The sequence below is a fragment of the Rhinolophus hipposideros genome, assembly GCF_964194185.1.
Source record: "Rhinolophus hipposideros genome assembly, chromosome: 26".
Lineage (NCBI taxonomy): Eukaryota > Metazoa > Chordata > Mammalia > Chiroptera > Rhinolophidae > Rhinolophus > Rhinolophus hipposideros.
In genome coordinates, this window is record NC_138072.1 from 16,642,081 (window position 1) to 16,663,071 (window position 20,991).

At 42.9% G+C, this 20,991-nt stretch overlaps 1 protein-coding gene across 1 annotated transcript; it reads right to left on the reverse strand.

Moving 5' to 3' along the window:
- Positions 1-1,397: 1,397 nt before the first annotated feature.
- SPMIP3 (sperm microtubule inner protein 3) lies at positions 1,398-20,131 on the reverse strand (the record flags this gene model as incomplete). The annotated part of the gene is given in 5 exon segments (XM_081039317.1): positions 1,398-1,425; positions 1,427-1,508; positions 9,167-9,339; positions 13,573-13,668; positions 20,067-20,131. Coding segments are annotated over 5 exon segments (435 nt in total). The 5' UTR covers positions 20,123-20,131.
- Between the last annotated feature and the right edge of the window lie 860 nt (positions 20,132-20,991).

Below are 20,991 nucleotides of genomic sequence, written 5' to 3' on the forward strand. Positions count from 1 at the left end.
CATAACCATGGCCTTCTATGAAACCTTTAAAAACATTTAGATTTACATGTATTGATTATAAAGATTACTATGACATGTTAATATAAACAGCAATTTTTCTATAGGACCACACTGTTTTAATGCTATAACTTTACAGTATGTTTTGAAATGGAAAGTGTGATTTCTCTTACTGAAATCCTATGGTGTCTTCTTTCATCACAATGGCATGATACTAGAAATAAATAACAGAAGGAAAACTGGGAGGCTTCTGGTCTTAAGCTGTGTGGAAAATGTTTCTTTGATAATTTGCTTTACTCGTTTTCTCTGTTCTGTCTCTATAATGCTTATTAGTCAGATGATGAATCTCCTGATTTATTGCTCTATGTCTCTTCCCTTTAAAATTTGCCTTCTTACTCTATATAGAGGTTTTCAGATTTTTTTTCTAATCCTGTCCAATTTTTAATTTTAGTAAACATATATTTTTAATTTCCAAGAGCTTTGTTTGGAAAGATTGCTTTCTTGTGTGTTTATGGATGTAATTATTTTTGACATGTTCCTTGTCAAATGATAAAGTTATTTGTTTGTTTATTTTGGGTTTTGTGTTCCCTGAATCCTGTTTCCTCGGGGATCATTTCTGTTTATTTTGGTCTTTGTCTTTCATATTGCGTTATTTTTTCAATTCTGGTAATCTTTGGTTAGCTCTTCACATCTAAGACTAAGACAATAGAAAGATACATGAAACTCTGTTCTTGGGGGAAGTTTGTTAACTGGTAGGCTTCACTTTGGGGTGTTGAGTTGGTTCCCAACTCAACTAGTATGATGATGGGTTTCTGGGGGCCAGAGTGTAGGATTCTTTTCTTTGGGATAATTCCATTTCTTTAGAGAAGACCCTCTAGGTTTTGGCCAGGGTGTTGATACCTAGTTGTCAGGCTTTCTTCTTGCCAAGATAGGAATGGTAAGCCTTCTGTATACAGACTTTCAATAAATTCTTCTTTTTACCAGTCCCAAATCTCACTACATACAGCATTATGCCATATCTAGCTTTCAGTGTCCAGAATACTTTCAGAGTTTTCCCCCCGTGGCTCCATCCCCAGGTTCCTTTTTCGGTTTTTCAACAGTGAAGCAACTATCAAGCAGATGCAATTCTATTCTTACCTGGTCCCCCGTATAACCAGTGGAGTAAATGTAAGAGGTTTATCAGCACCAGCAACAAGACTGGTAGTGGGGCTAAGCCTTTTAAGGCTGGATCTTGATTCCCTGCCCTGGGCTGACCAGCTTAATCTGAAAAGAATTTGCAATATGTAAATATTTTAGGATTCCAGCCATGTGGATACACACTTAAAAGTAGTTGTGTTATTATTTTAGTCTAAAAGAGTTACCTAAGAACACCAAATGTTTTGTGCAAATGCCACAGTTATTTAGTTTAAAGCTTTTATTTCAACACCATCTCTCTTCACCACAGTAGAGCTCTGGCAATGAATTAAGTGGTCGAGGATTCAATAAAACTGTGGCCAATTTCTGGTTCCAATCTGGAATTTAAACAAATTAATTATCTCAAAGATGTAGAGAAAAAGGACTTAGTCAAAAGGTTATGTCTGTGGTTCAATGCCTGACTAGGAGGCATATTACTGACTTCTGCCAAAATATAAATAAAATGAAATCACGTAAATTTTCATTTCAGCATTTTAATTCTAGACTCCCCAACCCCTGTAACCTTTACATGATAAATGGGCCACTTTGTATCATCTTTGTATCCAACTTGTTATTACCATCCCTAAATTTATACCCACTGGAGTTCCCTCATATCTTATAAGCGCTTGTCTATAATCAGTAATAGTTCTGCTTATCTAAAGGTAAGGGTTCAAGGAGGGCTCGCATCTACACTTAACAAACCAAAGACCAGTGTTTCAATGACAGCATTGTAACAAAATTTTATTATGCATAGTGCTGTGCACTATATTAGGTCTTTTACTTACATTAAAGTCTAATCCTCAAATGCCCACTGGTATTATCACCACCTCGAAGAGATTAGTCAACTTGACCAAGTTTGCAGGACTTGTGAAAAGAAGAGCCCACATTTGATCCAGGATGACCAGGCCCCAAAGTTCCTAATCTTTTCACAGTTCTATTCCGTCTTCCACAGCACTTCAATAGCTTTTAAAGAAGTAAACATTTCTTGCTATTAAGAATGGATAACATTTTATTAACCTATTTCAGTTAACCCTAGAAATGCCATCCCTGGAGGGTTTTTTTTAAATCTAATTTAATTAAATGTGTAGTCAGTAAGCATATGACTTCTCAAGGCTTATTATTATGGAGTTAAGTAGCAGCTCTGACCTTCTCGAGGATTACACTGTATTCCAAGGAAATAAAGTAATTTAGAAGTTTGAGGACTCCTATTCCATAGCCTTAGTGATCCTTCTTGTAGGAGTTACAATGGAGCTGAAATATACACATATTTAACCAGGTAAATTCAACAGTGGATGTTCTGGGAACACATGACAAGCTTTTGGGGTGAGGGGCTTCCTTCTGCCATTCCATTTAGCACGTATATATGCCCACAAACAGTGGATGCTATCAAGCCTGAAATATGCTGTACAGACTTGGGGGTGAACAGAATGTGTGAAATGATTTTTTTAAGTCTCCAAGTATTTTAGCTCTGGGGTCTCTTGGGAGGAGCTCGTGTGCAGGCACTGGTCTGCCACTGCCTGTGACCAGCCAGGGACTACCTGGTAGGAGCTACAGAGCGATCTGCAGTTGTGTGCTGCCCGTGCTGGTCCTGGAGTCACATGGGAGAGGCCACACTGGGAACTGAGGACGGCTGCCACCAGTACCAGGTCTGGGGTAGTTCTGCAAAAAGCCAGAATACCTCGAGACCTGCTGCCACCTGCCTCTGATAACGCCTCATTCAGTACGTGAGTTGTTAGGTGAGACAGGGTCTCAGGGAGTCGCTAGAGTTGGGAAGAATTGTGGCACCAGGTTAGTGTAAATTCTGGTTTGGTGCCAGTGCTGAGCCTGGAGTAACTCAGCAAAAGTCTCAGCACACTGAGGCCAGTCGCTGCCTGCCTGGGCCTACCAGACTCCGATAGTTTTTTAAGAAAGTGTGCAATGCAGGTGAGGCTTTCTGCTCTCAGGGAAAGTGCCTCCCGCTGTGCACGAGTTGGGTGGGGTGGGTCTCAGTGAGTCAGCAGGGCAGAGCAGCAGAGCTCACCAGGCCAATCACATTCAGATTTGGCAGGAGGGGGCGGGCTCAACACAGGAGAGATCCCGTCTGCCTGCGGCTGCGGGGGAGGAGGACCTCAGACAGGGCTTCCAGTCCTCCCCCCACAGCCATACACCTCAGTCTGCCCCTCCATATGTCTCCGTTGCCTTCTGAGTGACTGTCCCTCCGCTGGAGCCCAAGGTGAGTGCCTGCGAGCGAGTGAGTCTGTGCAATGGTAGTTTTAGAGGACGGCTGGGTTTCCTGAAGCTTCCCGTCCCACCCAAATGGTTGGAATCCCCACTGTTTTTCACAGTTGTGGGGGCTCCTCTTCTCAGCACCAGTACTCCAGTCTGGGGAGCCTGGTGTGGGGGACTAGGGTCCTTCACTCTTGGGGAAACCAAGGCAGCTGAGCTATTCCTCCTGATTCTCAACCTCCACATGCAGCTGTGGGGCCCGTTCCATGTCTCCACCCCTCCTACCTGTCTCGATGTGGCTTCTTTATATTTTTAGTTATAGGACTTAAGTTTGGCTAGACTTCAGATGGTTCTCCAGGTTGATTATTCTATAATTCAGTTGTAATTTTGATGTGTTCACGGAAGGATGCAGGCACAGTGTTTACTCTGCCATATTGGATCTCAGTAAGTCAACTTGATTTAAACAAATGCTTAATTCAGTTCCTGTTCTTTTCTCTGTCCATGTCTAGAATTACAACTTTTCTCTGTTAAGTCTCTTGCAGACCAGCTTTTTGCCTGCCTCATTACTGTTCACAAAATAAGTGTCATCTAAGTAGCTCTCAAATCCACCTGATTCTCTTTATTGCTATCACCCATCATCAGTTGCCTAAACCACTGATTTCTCAACTTGGCTGCATAAGGGAATTGGCTGGGGAGTTGTAAAGATTACATATGCCTGGGACCCTCCTCCTCCCCAGGAAATTCTGATTTAATTGGTATTGGGTGTGTCCTGGGCATCTGGATTTTATAAAGTGGTGCAGCTGAGGTTCAGAACCTTTAACCTAACCACTGCAATTGCCTCCTGACTCTCCACAGTCAATCTTTGCCCCACTCCACCCTGCCCCGTTTTCCTTCTCCACCGTTAGAATAATTTTTTTTCAAAATGCAGTTTTAATCATGCTGCCTCCACCCTTCTTCAAACCTTTCAGTAGTTTTCCATTAATCAGAGTAGAGGCCCAAACCTGCAAAAGGCCTGTAAAGCCCATCCCATTCTCATCTTGCCAGCTCTCCAGCCACGCCCTGCTCTGTCCTTGCTGATTTCCGTGCTCCTGCACTGGTGTTTTTTTAGTTCCTCAAGCTGTTGTGCTCCTCTCACAGGCCCTTTGTACAGGCAGTACTCTCCCGGAAGCTCTTCCCCCACTCCTTGCCTGGGTTTCCTCAGGAAACCTCTGACCTACTAGTATAGGCTTCTGTAGTGTCAGATGGACTCTGCTTCATAGCATTTGCAGCAGGTGAAATTTTATGCTTATTTCTATGCTGGTTTCCCACTGAAGCTCCTTGAATGTAGAAATGCAGTGTCTGTTATTGCTTCACATTATATTACCCAAACCATGCACACTGACTGGTATGTAAGCAGGTGTTCATTATTTACTGAAGGAATACATATGAATGAATGAAAATGCACCCGACATCAGATCAATCACCAAGTCTAACTGATGTCACCTCCAGAATAATCTGTGGAATGCACTTATTCCTTTTTATCTTCCCTGTGGGTACAAGCGCCGTCATCTCTGGTCTAAACTACTAAAGAGCTTCTTCACAGGTCTGTATGCCCTCCCTCCTGTTCTTCTCCAAACAGTGTCTGAACAGCAGCCAGAGGGATACTTTTAAAGTACAAATGATATGTCATTCTTCTGTTCAAAATCCTCCCAAGTCTTTCCCTTGCTCTCAGAATAGAATCAGAGCATCTACCCCTCTGTCCCTCATTGACGACCCACCAAACTAAACTGGCCTCCTTTCTGTTCCTCAAACCTCACAAGCCCTTTCCAGCTTTCAAGCTTTTGCACTCACTGGACCTTTTGCCTGCAATGCTCTTTACAGGCTCATTCTTATTCTCCAGAGCTCAGCTTAAACTTTATAAAGACTCTTCATGACTGCACTATTAAAAGTACCTTCCCTTAGCTACACTTCTCACCCTGCTTATTTCCCATATAGCATCACCACAGAATTTTTAAAAATGTACTTAGTTTTTTTGCTCAGTATCTCCCACCAGAATCTCAGCTCCAGGATGGCAGATATCTTGTCTGTCCTGGTCCCTGGTCCCAGCAAACATCGCAGTGTCTAGTTCATAGTGGGTGCTCAATCTATGACTGAATCATCTTACGGTTGTCCATTTCCAAGATGGACCCCAGGGATTCTCACCCGCTGGTGTCCATGCCTTGTGTAATCCCCTCCCACACTGTTTCAGGGCTGGTTGTGTGTGACTAATAGGATACCTCAGAAGTGACAGTGTGTGACTTTGGAGCCTAGGTCATGAAAAGCATCCGTAATTTCTTTATCTCGGATTGCTCATTCCCAGGGGAGGTAACTGCCATGCCATCATGACACTCGGCAGTCCCAAGGACAGGCCCACCTGGAAAGGCACTGAGGCCCCCCGTGACCAGCCACCATGTGAGTTGTCCTGCTTGACGACTATGTGAGTGAGCCACCTTGGAGGGGGATCCTTTGCCCCACTCAAGCCTTCGGATGATGCAGGCTGACATCTCACTGTCACCTGAGAGACCCTGAGCCAGAACTGCCCAGCTGAGCAGTCCTCAAATTCCTAACCCACAGAAACCATGAGATAAAAATCATCACTGATGTTTTTAAGTCACTAGTTTTGGGAGTGATTTCTTCCTCTGCAGTAGGTAACATGCACTCAATGATTCGGCAACTCAGGCCATGACTATTTCAACACAAGTTCTCTAGAACTGGTCAGGCTTCAACCTCGCCGAGTCGGGGCTATTCCACCCTGTACCTCGTCTTACGTTGCCTGGCCCACGCTGCAGGACCATATTTTCAATTGTGTATAGGTCTCAGCTTGACACCTCTGCTTAGAACTATTATTTCTATCAGAGGCACCGACAATCTTGCAGTAGAAGTGAGGGGGGTGGGGGCTGTGCAATTAGCTTTAATTTCACTCGTGTGTATTTTCTAATACACTGTCCTTTTCACTCCAAATGGCACTCCATGTGAGTCTTCTTTCCATTTCCCATGAAACCTCCTTAATTCAGTTTAAGAGCAAGGTTTGGGAGTGTGGCATCTCTGGGTGTGGCCTAGACTGACTTCCAGCTGCTTGCTTGAGTAGGTTTCTTCAGGTCTCTAAGCCATTTTCCCGTCTGCTAACTGGAATTAATAACGCCTACTTCATGGTGGTGATTAAGACTCATGGCAGTTATGAGTGGTGCACACAGATGTGTGAGTATGTCACTTGGCACAGTTCTGGGCAGATGACAGATAGTTTAAATCCTAACAACTATCCTCAAATGTGGACTTTGTACCTCTATTTTACAGAGGCACCAAAAAGGTTCAGAGAAGCTGAGTTTGTTCATCAACCCCGGCTAGAATGTGCCAGGGCTGCAGCACTCAGAGCCTGAATTCTGCCTATCGCTTCCCAGTGTTTCATCCACCCGTGTCACTGCCACCACTTCCTGCTGCTTCTCTTGCCTGCAGTCGTGCCTTTCCTAACCTGTGCTGAGCAGGCTCACATACTAACATCCCCTGAAGCTGACTGGCTCACTCCCTTGACTCTGATCCTACAGTGGCTCTGATTGTCCAAATTCAACTTTCCAAACTCCTCAGCTCCTCTGCCGTTCCAGGCATTCTCTCCTGCTCTACCAACCCCCATTTCATTTCTCACTTCCTTCTTTCTACTTTGCCCCGTCAGGCCAGTGTCCTCATAGCTGGAATCCTCCCTGCTCTCCCACCCCTTACAGACCTCACCATCCTTATTTCCACCCGCTCACCCTAACTGCAGTGTCCCCATCTGTGGTGTCCCCCCGTTTCTTCTCCACCATGCAAATCTTATCCATCAAGGCGCAGCTCAGCTCCCCACTGATGTGCCTGCTTTCCTGGCTGGTGTGGGCCCCAGTGATCTGATCTTTCAACATCTGCTCCCCTGCTCAGTACTTAATCATTCTCTGAGAAGCTGATTGTTGCCTTATCTTCCCAATTAGATCGTGAGCTCCCTGTGGCTGAGATCATAGCCGGGCTTCCTTTCACCTCCTATGGCACCTAGCCCAAAGCTAGGAACATAGTAGATGGTAAATATGTAACTGCTTTGCTAAACATTCACCTGGTTCTATGGGTTTGGAAAGAATGAGGAATTGTTTTCTAAAATAAGCAAGGGAGGAAACCTTTTGTATCTGTCTTTCTTACAAGATTTCCTCATAGAGGAATTGTAAGAAAGGTCCTATTTACTATCACTTTGGAAACTAGAGGCCCACCTAGATTCCTTCACTTAAAGAAAACAGATGTTATACTTGGTCAGTCTTGAAAGGACAAACTGCTTAGCCAGTTGTGTGCGGACAGGAGATCCACTGACTCTTCCTGATTATCTTTCCTTTCTAACGCCTCCTCAGACCCTGGCAGCTTCTGTCCCACCTGTCCTCTCACACACTTCAGCCCTAACTTATGCCTCCACCCCACCCCGTTTTCCTTTAACTTAACCCTCCCACTGGCCTACTGTAGGACCCCAACTCCTACCACCCTATACTTCCTCCCAGCATCTCCTTCCCTAAATGACCTAACTGCAGCCCCCAGCCTCCTCCCCATTCCGTCAGCTCCCTCCCTTTTTAGGCTCCAACCTTCTCTAACCTCGCAGAAACCAGCTACACCCTACTTGTAACCTCGTATCCCAGACTCCTCCTGTCAGTCTCTGGCCTCATCCTGGCTTCATTTATTGCCACCCCTGCCCCGGCTCAGTTCTCGCAAGATCTGCTTGGTCCTGTCTGGTTCCCACTCTTCCTGATGGTGTTGTTTGCTGTTCCCTTGGGACCTGAATCTCAACCCTGCTTTGGATTTTATTTGGACTGAGATCTTTTCTTAGGGGAGGAAAGGAGGAAGAGAAGATGTTTCCCATGTCCCCCCATCCTTCTACAAGTTTTCTTATTTTTGTAAAATGAAACGAAGGGGATTCACTTTAAAGAAAACTATTCACTAAACAGCAGTACAAGTGACACTCAGCTGTGACAGAGGCAGTGTAGCTTCAAGGTCAAGCACAGAGCTCGGCCTGGGCCTGAATTCTGGGTCTGGAGTGGCCTGCGCCTGAATTCTGCTTCTCCTGCCTACGGCACTGTGATTTGGGACTATTTCCTTAACTGTCTCTGCAGCTTGGTCTCCTCCACTGGAAAATGGGGGAAACAATAGCACGTACCTCAGAGAGCTATCCTATGAGGACAACATGTGTAACAGCCTGTCTCAGTGTAAGAGTCCCCGAAATGGGAGGGTTCACTCATTTAGAAAGTCTGTCAATGAAGTAATTCATTCTACTCACTAAAATGCAATGCATGTAAGCATTGATTACAAGAATACAGGTAATGTGTAACTTGAGTCTGTATGCCCCCCAGGGTCCTATCTGTGGGGTGCCTGCCCCTCAGCATGCTGCCACTCTCACACATGCTGCCACATTGAGAAATACTATGTAGGGAATTTAGAATTTTTGAAAAATGCCTCAAAATGTCAAATAATTATCATAAAGCCATTTAAAAGAAGAGAATGAGGAAAAAAGTGTCCTTGACAGTGTGTGACAAAGGGTGTGCTCAGAGTTGAGCCTGCTTCCTCTCAAGGACATTTATGCAGTGTCATCCTTGAAGTCTCCTATACAGGGAGCTAGGACAGGAGGAAGGAGGAAGCCGCCCTCTCCCTGCACCTAGATCCACAGGCAACTTGATTGGTCTCAGACATGCTACCTGAGTCAGCAAGCCCCTGGGGGATGCTTATCTGTGGCTCAGGCAAGGTTGATCTCAGAGTAAGAGCAGTTGAACTGACTTACCAATTTTGTAAAATGGCAGAGAGTAGTCTCTTTGGTAAGTGGTTTCTTTATACCATGATTCGGCAGGCTTTGAATGTCTTTGAAAACAAATATATCGGATGAGAGTTTGTTGGTCTAATTGAGGCTGATACTGACTTCTTCTCTTGGGTGGAATTGCCAAGTCTATGAGAGATCTAAATGAAAATAGAAACAGTTTGCTGAAAACCCAGTAGATAAAAAAATCATTCCATTTTATCATCTGCTGAAATCCATTCTCTCGAAGTGGCCAGGAAGTTACCAAGATAGTATTGGCAAAACAGAAATGTATGGTCAATTAATTTATGACAGAGGAGCCAAGAATATACAGTAGGGAAAGGATAATCTTCAATAAATGGCATTGGGAAAACTGAAGAGCCACATACAAAAGAATTAAACAAGAGCCCTGTCTTATACCAGACACAAAAATTAACTCAAAATGGGTTAAAGACTAGAACGTAAGATCTGAAACCATAAAAATCCTAGATGAAAAGATAGGGAGTAAGCTTCTGGACATTGATTATTTTGGATTTGATACCAAAAGCAAAGTCAACAGAAGCAAAAATAAATGGGACTACATCAAACTAAAAAGTTTCTACACAGCCAAGGAAATCATCAATAAAATGAAAAGGCAACCCATGAATGTAAGAAAAAATTGCTAATCATATATCTGATAAGTTAATTTCAAAAATGTATAAGGAACTCATATAACTCAATAGCAAACAACCAAACCATTTGTTTTAAAAAGAAGCAGAGGATCTGAATAGACATTTCTCCAAAGAAGACACACAGGTGGTCAACAAGCACATGAAAAGGTGCTCAACATCACTAATCATCAGGGAAATGCAAATCAAAACCACCATGAACATATCCCTTCACACCTGTTAGAATGGCTGTTATCAAAAAGATAAGGGATATCAAGTGTTGGTAAGGATATGGAGAAAAGGGAACCTTTGTGCACTGTTGGTAAAGTTATAAATTGGTGCCGCCAGTATGGAAAACAGCATACCTAGATGTTCCTAAAAAATTAAAAATAGAACTACCATATGATCCTGTAATTCCACTTCTGGATATATATCCAAAAACAACAACAAACAACTAAAATCACTCTCAAAGAGCTGTCTGCACCTCACGTTTACTGCAACCTTATTTACAACAGCCAAGACATGGTCGCAATTTATCCATGGATGAATTGATAAAGAAAATGTGCAATGGAATATTCAGCCATAAAAAGAAGCAAGTCTAGCCATTTGCGACAACATGGATGGACCCTGAGAGCATTATGCTAAGTGAAATACGTCAGACAAAGAAAGATGAATACTATATGATTGCACTTATATGTGGAATCTGAAAAAAATTGAATTTGTAGAAACAGAACAGAATAGTGTTAGCCAGAGGTAAGGTTGAGGCGTGGAGGAAATAGGTGAAGGTAGTCAAAAGGTACAAATTTCTGGTTAAGTGAGTTCTGGGAATGTAATGTACTGCTTGATGACTATAGTTAAAATACTGTATTGTATATTTTGAAGGTGCTAAGACAGTAGATCTTTAAGTTCTTACCACAGGAAAAAATATAACTATATAAGTTCTTATCACAGGAAAAAATATAACTATATGAGGTTATATAAAAAATATAACTATATGAGGTACTATAACTATATATAGGTACCAAACTTATGATGGTATCTATATCAAATTATTATGTTGTACACCCTAAACTAATATGATGTTATATGTCAACTGTATTTCATTAAAACTGGGGGAAAAAAGGGTTTCAGAATACCACCCCATCCTATTTTGTGTAGATCTGAGGGTTCTACATGATTATCTCTGGGTGATGACATTATGGGTAATTTTTATTTGAAAAAAGTTTTGATTATCAGTGTTTTTCTGAATGTTCTAATAATCGTGCATTTTAAAACTATAAAGTAGATGAGGTGAGCTGGTATAGATGTACAAAATATTAAATGATTGAGATTTAGGAACATCTGAATGCAATCATTTAGTAAGTCGTCTTGATTGAATCATCATGATTAGTCATACTTAAACAAGGTGACGGAAGCTGCTTAGTCATAATGCATGATTCTTACATGCTTGGCTAAAATCTTGATTGTAATGTGCCTTCTTTAAAGAGAGAGTGTGTTAGCAGAAGAGAAGTGCTTCTGCCTCGAGTTCAGAAAAAGCAAGAGCAAGAATTTGATAGTGCATGTGGTTCCGGACAGGGGAGAGATGCTGGATGGGAAGAAGGGTGCTCTGTTGTGGCTAGGCATGGAGAAGCACCAGGAATTCACACCCACCTCTACTTGCTCTCATTTCAAGCTTAATAGGTACTTGGTCCTGTAAAGTGAGTACCGGAAGCATTAGACAGGGGCCCTCCTAGTTCTGGACACCATGTTTTAAGAGTTGCTTGAACACATTTAAAGAACAGTTAAAAAGGGTGAGGAGACCAATAACTATTTTATGAGGAAGAATGGAAAAAACACAAAGAGAGTGAAGGTCCTATGACTGTAAGCAAGGATTGACATCAAAGAGCAGTCTTAATCCTTCTGGACACAGAAAACATCTGTGGTCACGTTACAGGGGCCTGAGTCATGGTGGGCCCATAGTAAAAAGGATTTTCTTATACTGGTATTATAGAGAGTGACTGGTTAATCTTCCTAAAATGTAAATTTTTTCCCCCTAAGCTTTAACCAATTGACATAGATCAAGTGTTTAAGAATAAATAAAAATATACCTTACTCTAAAAGATTAACTATACTAAGGCAGAATTTTGGGGAGTGATGGACTTGTTCTGTATAAATGTTACTGTTGGTTAATTGTACAATAAACCACTAGTCAAAACCCTCCCCCAAAACAACAACAACAAAAAACATTGGCTATCTGGTGACCATCTCAGTGTCTTGTGAGTCTGCGTTCTGTGTCACTGTAACTGTCAGCCCAGTCACTTGTGTGCTGCTGACAGCTCTGGCTTCTGAACCAGATCCTGTGAATGCCCCTGGATCTCTCCTGCTGGCCCGGCAGCCTGCTCTGCCTTTGCCTTGGGTGTTTCCACAGAACCAGACTATTCTCTATTTTCAAGTCACACATCAGTGCCCTTCTGAAGACAAGACTACCACTCAAAAGAGGGACTCTAATGCTGAAAATATCAAATTGGTGGAGTAATATATCTGGGGAAGGTAAGCCTAGAAGCTTAATAAAGTCATTGATTGACATTTGTACCAAGTATTCCTCTCAAGGCTGATCTTAGGCAGGTACAAGTCTTGTCAGAGTCAAGTAGAGTCCCGGTTCCCTTTGCCTGAGCCATCCTGGGGTGGGAGGACGGACATTTGGGTGCAAGGTGTTGGAGGTGGGAAATTGCCAGAGTCCACGGAACACACATGGAGAGTGTCCTATGGAGCTGGCCAGGAGGGGGTCTGTTTTTTCCTTTCTTATCTCCTCTGGCAGAGGACATAGCCCTAACAAGTGTTTAATATAAGTACGTATTTGAGTTGGAACAAAGGGCCTTGAACTGGGAATCAGAAAATATAGATTCAAGTCCCAGCTTTTCCACCAAACAGCTGAACCTCAGGCAAGACCTGCCATGGCTCTGGGCTGCATCCTATTCATCTCATTTGATCAGAATGACCCCTAAAACTGCTTCCAGTTTGATCATCTGTGGGCTGTACAGAAGCCATGGTTCCCTTGTCTGAGCACGGAGGTTAATCAGGAGTTGACTTTATCAAAGGCAATTAAGAGAAATTTGTAAAATATTCCAGATGATGAACTCAAAATTATAGCAATCATATTCTGAATGCTTACTCTGCTCTGGAATTTTACATCAAATGTTCTAACAGATTAACTGATACTCAGAGAAGGAATGATAATTGCCTAAGATCAAACATTTCATAAGTTACTCAAATTGCTGTTTTTAACTACCATGGTTTGCAGGCTCTTAAAACTAGAATGTAACATCAAAGTGCTTGTTTTTTTGTTGTTAAAATCACATCCAAAAAAGCAGAAATCATCTAGGCCTAATTTGTAATTTTACTGTGAAGGAAACAGACTTAGGAAGTTTAAATTATTTGACCAAGTTGAAACTCTAAACACACAGACTTTAAATTTCTTAGAGGATTTAATAAATTTCTATACTTATTGCTGATTATAAAAGTAATATATGTTTTTTAGAGAAAATCTGAAAAATAGAGAAAAAGATGGAACATAAAATACAAATACTAATAATCTGACCACTCACAAAAACCATTGTTAACACTTTGGTGTATTTCCTTCCAAAATTTTTCTATTAAAGTATTATTATTGTTATTATCATTATTACAAAATGTGATACCCATTTTTAAAAATTTATCATTCTAACTTTAGCGTAATTTTTGAAAATTAAGATTTAGAAGGGGCCTCACCTGGGAGATTGCTTGACATTATAATCAAAATGGACTCTTGCCAGCTGCCCAGGGTAGTAGCCATGGACGTCCTTTCCTTGATGAACAATGAATGTACTAGTGAAGAAAGTAAGAGTTGAGAAAAAAAAAAGCAATTATTACAATTAGTTCTTTACAGAAGAATACCAGCTATGGGATAATAAAAAAATATCTTTGGTTTTTGTCCCCGTTTCCTGGCACAGAGCTCCTTACACTGTTGGACTTTCTTAATAGGAGTGTCTTTTTTATCCATTTTTCCGGATTCAGTTTTTAGGATTCATAAGGAAATATTTGACGTGTCAAGTAGCAGGTTCAAAATATCAGGATAAAAAAACAAGAGGATATATAAAACAAGTGGGGCAAGTGTTGATAATTGTGGAAAAATAGGAATTGGTAAATGGGGGTTTCTTTTACTATTTTTCTACTTTTGATATATTTACAAACTTTCACAATAAGTTTGTTAAAAACCTGATACTTAAACTACTTAATAAATATACGGGGCTAAAAATGAAGAAGCACTGTGGTGGTCCAGACGCAAGGTGGTTATAAGCCTGGAAGAGGGACTCTGCCCTGCCTGGGAAGGATGGTGTGGGAGCCAGGTTTGAAGCACACACATGAGTGACAGTGATGGAAAAAGTGAGGGAATGCTTTGGGCATGAAGCTGAGGTGGGTGTGGATAGCTGCCACGCAGTGGTATGGGGGGACACCAGGCTAGGGGCAGTGGTGCCAGACTTGAGATTTTGAAATACATCTTATTTTATAATGAATTACTTTTCCATTAAATTATACTTAGAGCATCATATTGATATTTTAAAATTATGTGTAGTTGCATTCTGTTATTGACAGAATGTATTTCTAACAGTAGTAGGGACATTACAAAATATTTATTAAAAGAAAAGAAGTGTTGAGTCTGAAAGGTTGAGTACCACTGGTGTAGGTGGTAGGGAATCTTTGTAGGATTTTAAACAAGATGAATGATGTCATGCAGTTTTTATTTTAGAAAGACTTTCACTGAGGGCAGTGCGGAAAACAAATTGGAGGGCAATCTGACTAGAATGTGAAAGACTGGTTAGGAGGCGATTATAGTCATTTATGTGGGACATTTATGAAGCTCTGCGATTTGTGTTGAAAATATGATCGGAACAGAGAAGACCTGAGGTGTAAGAGAGGAAGGTGTCCGAGACAAGGCTTAGGCTTCAGGCATTCCCCAGAACAGGGAACACGGGAAGGTGACACTGTTGGGACTATGACTTGATAGAGTTCATGATAGGTGGGGTCTTTTGGGACCTTCTGAAGATTCTGAGCACCAGTAGATGCCATAAGAATTCAAGGCTAAGAGTCTGTAGAAAGTAGTACATAGTTTTGCATGAAGTAGCTCGTCAAGTATGTGTTGGATGATGAATGCCAGTCCCCCCAGCGTTTATTGGACATATGTAACATACCCTGCACCTTGCTAGGGTCTAGCTGAAGCAGATTTGTCCTCAAAACGCTCTTTATGTGCTGAAATAGTCATCTGAAGCAAGGGTCAATGGGTCAAGAAGAGGGAGGGGTATCTAGGGTTTGGGCTGGCAAATCAAATGGGGAGGAGATTCCAGGTAAGGGGAATTACAGAAACCAATACTCAGACCGAGTTGGGATCAGAGTAGAGTGTGTGGGGGCCAGTGGGGACCTAGCTGTCTAGTTAGTATGAAAGGCAAGCTCTGTGAGCTGGGCAGGTCTGTCTGTCTGTGCAAACAGGACCTCAGAGAGCTCTGATTTTCAGAAAAACCACAAGCTGTCTGGGCCTGCCCAGTGGCTGGGATAATATGACTGAGCCCCAGATAGTAAATAACAGCGGGGGATTAAGTCATAAGAAGAGAGAGGAATTGGCACGATAATAGGGAATAAATGACACTTCTAAATACATAGGAGTGGGCGACCTTGCTTTCTTAGCCACCCATCTAGTTTCGGAAGCATTGCCTTGGAAATGATTACCCTAGGGCCATATTACAGTTTATTAGACTCCAACTAGAGTTCCAAAACGACACCAATTTCTCACAGTCGCTAATGTTGTTTGCGGTAGGCTATGTTTTGACCATGAATTCTTCATTAGCCTGCACACAACAAATACCTGCCGAATACAGGTAGTAACCTGAGCGCTGCTTCTTAGAAACAGTCTGTAAAAGCTGTTTTGAGAATTGAGGAGCCCTCCACCAGTACCAGAAAACACCCTGCTACCAGTCCCTTGGGAGTGTCTCTTGGCAGGTATTGGCCCAGGAGTGGAGAGAGAGTGGGGAAGTATAAGCAGGTGGGTGGCAGAGGGAGGGAGAGCTGGGTGGAGAAGCGGAAAGCTTTGGGGAATGAAGAATGGCACACTTTGCTTCCAGCTCGTTGGGCAGATTTTCCAACCTCTCCTAAGTGGCTTTCACCTCAAATAGGAGAAAGCTCCCAAGTAAGAGGTTACTTCATCAGTTTTTGGAAGAGAATTTTTACCTTCTAAGGTGAAATGCATAGCCTGGTTGGTAGTCAATACCCAGCCTTTCCCAAGGGGGTTGGGTGTGGGGCAAAACCGAAGACTGACTAGGAAAGTACCCGCCTGCTCTCCAGACCTAGCCGAGGAGTCCTGCCCTGACCTCTGCTCAGGCCCATCCGAGTCACCTGGCTTTCAAGATTCCACTATAGAAAGGCCTTTCCTTCTTTCTGGGTGGGAGAAGGAGTCTACCTGTGTCCGATTTCACTATGCATTATTTACCAGTCCTGGACAGCTTGGCTCTTTGAGGTGCCGTGTTCGGTCCAGACAAGAGCCAGCCTGTCTCCTGGGAGGGTGCATGTAACTGGAGTAGAACCTGGGCTCAGCCACAGACAGAATTCAATATGCACAGAGGAGGTCAGGAGTGTTTGTTCCCCAAGCGCCTGGCCCCGCAGCCTGAGGTAGTTGTGTTACTGTGACTGTACAAGTCTCTGCTTTATAAAGGAGACTGTGCCTCGTGTTTCATAAAGTGTCTTTGCAGACACGATCTTATCTCATTCTCACGGTCACCTTGCCAGGTAAATATTAATACCTTGTTATACAAGAGGAGACTGAAACTCAGCGAGGGTAAGTGGGCTTCCTAAAATCACCCAGCTAGTAAATGCCAGAGCCATGAATCACACCCAGTTCTCTAAATGCCATGTCATATCCAGAGTCATCTATATGTATGGACGATTACTCTTTGCAGAAGAGTTCAGCATTATTTTTGTATGAGCTCTGTGATTCTCTCACTTATGGGCAAATAGTAGACGTCATGTACCAAACGAATAGGAAAAGAAATAATGACACAGCATTGTTCGCTAGAAGCTGCTTTTAATTCAATAAAACAAACACTCAGATATTTATTCAAGACTTACGCATTTGTTCAGTTCGATAAAACAAATACTTTTATGTGATGACAGTATACATATAGTGATAAATATTGTCTTTCCATTCAAGAGTTCACAGTCTGGTAAGGGAAGCCATATTGAGGCAATTGACTAATCATATACAATAAGGTGAGTGCTGTACCAGGCAGGAAATTGAGGCTCAGGGGGAATACGTAATTTATTAAGGGTACAAGAATAAGAACAGATGACGGGGGACTACCATTCCTGTGACCCCATCTCTCAGACTCTACTTTCTCCAAGTATCTCCTCAAGGAAGAGGGGAGCCTCAGTTTCATTCTCAGTAAAGTGGGGATGATACTATCCTCTCCATTAACGATTACATGAAATTCAGTGAGACATCAGTAAACATACTTGGTGACTAAGGTTAGGTGTCAGGTTTTGTGATCATTTTAAACAAGATGAGCTGATTCCAGGGCAGACTCTTGACTTCTCAGAGATGGCTTCAATCAATGTCTTTAACATCCATTCAGGTCTGACACAAATTCTTTTTTTTTAAATCTTCCATATCATCTTGAGTGCATTCCACCTGAAATGATCTTTTCGGGAGTATCCTGGGCTCCCTAAGCCAACACGACACCCAGCCCTGTGCTTGAGTGACAGGCCTACAGCTCAGGGATGGCATCAGCTAACATTTGCCATAATAGTGTAATTCTTATTATGAAAATTCTGTGTGGTCACAACTACTCGTGAATCATTTAATATTTTATTAGCTGCCCCTACTGGTTCGTAATTCAGTTTTCCCTAGGATAGCCCTCGGGGTCAGGCATTTAAGAATGAACTGGATAAAAGCTTATGCTAAAGGAACAGCAGAAGGAAGGGCAGGCCTTCTGCAGGTGCTATGCCTCACCAGGAGGACAAACCACAAGTAAACGACAGAACAATTTTTTCTCATTGATTCATCATTCTTTTAAATTTTTTCAACAAATGCGCGTAGAGGGCATACCACGTGTGACAATCAGCTAGGCAGAGGTTATAGAGAGGTTGTAGAGAGGCAAACAAGCCCCCTCGGGGGCTAACTAAGCAGCAGGTGCAGTCAAGTACAGGGATCAAGAGCACAGATGTTGGAGCCAGGCCAGTGGGTTGAAATCCTGTCTCTGCCAATTACTGACTCGCTATGGGATCTTGGGATAGTCACTTAACCACTCTGTGCCTCTATTGTACCTCCTCATCTGTACCTCAAAATTGTTGTGAAGATTAAATAAGGTAATACGGACTTAGAACAGTGCTTGCCACAGAGTAGGAGCTACTTAAGTGTTAACTGTTATTCCAGGAAATAAACAAAATAACTAAGGTGTGATAAGGACCACTGGACCCCATTTCCTTTAGGAAACCAAAAAGAGTGTGAGATGGAGAATAACAGAGGTGGAGAGGTGGGCAGAAGAAGAGCTCCTCTGACCAGGGTGGTCAGGGAATAGCAATCGGAAGCAGATGACAACAGAGCTAAGACTTGTGGATAAAAAGGGGCTAGTTAAGGTGGGGCAGGGAGGGAGCAATCCGGGAGAAGAGTCCAAAAGCCCTGGGGTATGAAAGAGTGTGGTGTACCTATGGAAGGAATGGAAGACAGACAGACAATGGGGCTTTGCAGACAGGCAGGGCCAGTTCGTGTAAGGCTTTGTAGGTCCTGGAAATGAGCTTGGGTTTTATGCAAAAGGCAATGATTGCAGGGGTTTATGCAACGGGGGTGTGGGGTGGTGGGTCCAATTTACATTGCATGATGCTCACTCTGGAGAATGTATTGTAGATCAGCAGGGGAGAGGCATGATGGTCTGGATCAAGTGGCGGCATGGAGTTGGCGAATAGCATTCTGATGGGAGATGTACCTTGGAGGCAGGAGCTTGCTGATGGAGTGGACCCGCCATTGTTGCCAAGGCAGGAAAGGCATAGACAGCATTGTGGGCGGTGATGGGGACCCCAGCCCTGCTCAGGCACAGTGTGCCTCCTTGTGGGGCTCTGATGGATTGACACAGAACTGAATCCAGTCCTGCCTTAGCACTGCGGTGCCCACCCCACTGTGTTCCAACCAAACCCTCAGGCTCCCCATGGCTGGCTCAGGCCAGGCCCAGTTCCATGGAAGACTTGGTTCCATCGAGTCCCAGGTAGCAGCAGCAAAGAGAAGTTTGTTTCCATTTTCCCCAGGAAATGAGACCACAGTTAAATATGTCCAACAGTGGATAAAACACATAGAAAGACCAAGTGCTTATGGGGAGAAAGAAATCAGGAGACACTGGAACCCATCCCTGTTTCTCTCCACTCTCCCTCCTCTTTATGTGGGTTTCAAGGAAGGAAGCGTAGGCTGTGTACTTCCTCTCAAAGAGGGCTCTTAAAGTATCTAGTAATAAAACATCCTTCCCTCACCATTTCTTCAGTAATTTCTGGAAGGAAAGGACGTGTCTTTATTAACTAAACATTGTTAAAAATAACTAAACACTAAAATAAACATGAGGTTTCCTCAAAACCACAAAGCAGATGGACCTGCAAGAGTCAGACCCCAAAGTCACTTACTGTGTGAGGGTTCCTGCTGCCCCAATTTCATAACTTCTACCTCTCCACAGATACCATGACCAGTCATAAAGGGAGGGTGGGGTTAGGATGTACAGATTGTTATCCAATCTCTCTCAGCAAGATGAATTTAGCACAATAAAACCTGTCAAGGACTTGTTATTCTTGGGCAATTGGAGAAAGAGTGAAACTCGTGCTTAGCTTCTGTCTTTGCAGTCTTCTCCCATATGGCAGAAGCATGGGTGTGGTTTGTTTTATCCCAAGCAGAATATAGGGGTCCCCTCTAGAATTTGGGCTTATGTCCCTCATGCTTCTTGCTAATGCCCTTCCCAAGCAAAAAGCAATATCCTTCTGATCTTTTGGGAATTTGGAGTTGCCTGTTTGCTTGGATTTTGACCATGAGTGTGGATTTTTTTTTTTTAAGGCAACTTTCCCTAAACTCCCCAAAACTTCACTAGAACCCTCTGACCGCAGTTGTCTGTCAATAACAGAGTAGCAAGTTGAGCAATACTAATTCTCCAGGTGCCTGTCTGCCTTGCCACAGCTGTGGACGGCATCTTCATCTGGAAGAACGTTACCTGGGTGGGATCACGGGGCGGCGGTCAATAAATTCTCTTAGCCAGATGGCAGTCATGATGGATGGGATTCTGGAAAAAAATTAAAGTGAATGTTCACATTGCCAATTTATACACATTTCCAGGTGTGAGCTATTTAGTACTACAAAATCCTTGAAAGCAGAAGGACTATCCATAGCTTCTGCTAGACTATTGAGGGAAAGAAATAGACTAGTAAAGAAGTGAAAAGAAATGGAAAGCATAAACCAATACATACAGATATGCTTTCCTTTAAAATAAAAAACACTGAGCCAGTTGGGCACTTAGTCCCCTTTCTCACCCTTGTTAGGGTGCCTTCCTACTACACAAGCTTTCGGGCTAGGTATTACATTTCCCAGACTCCATTGCAGCTAGTGTTCTGATATGAATTGGATTCCTCCAACTCAAGATGTACTTGGAGAGATTTGGAAGGTGGAAACAAGAAGGAGGCCATTTCCTGCTGCTTTGATCTTTTCTACTGGCAAGCTAGGTTGTGAAGATGTGCTATGGTGTTTTTCTGTAGCAGAACTCCAGGACCCAACCTCCAATTTTGGGTATGTTAGAAAACCACGGCGTGGAAGGCAGCAGCTGAATCCTGAATTCCAGTGTCACACCCAGCTTTGTGAGTGTAGAGAGGGACCTTTCGTGGCAGTGGTGGGGGCTTTGGGAATAGGTTCTTGAACTCAGTCGTTCTGGAAGCAGCTCCTTTATTAGGGCAAAGGTAGCTCCTTTCATGATGGGTCAGTTTTGTGGCGGTGGTCTAGAAGCTTCCTTGAGGCCTTCCCCAAAGTCTGCTCCTTCAGCCCTTCCAATGATTTTTGTAAGCATCTTATTATCTATACCAAACTCTTTCTGTTTCCTATATTGACCTCAGAGTTAAACATAAAATATATATTGTTTTTGGTTCAAA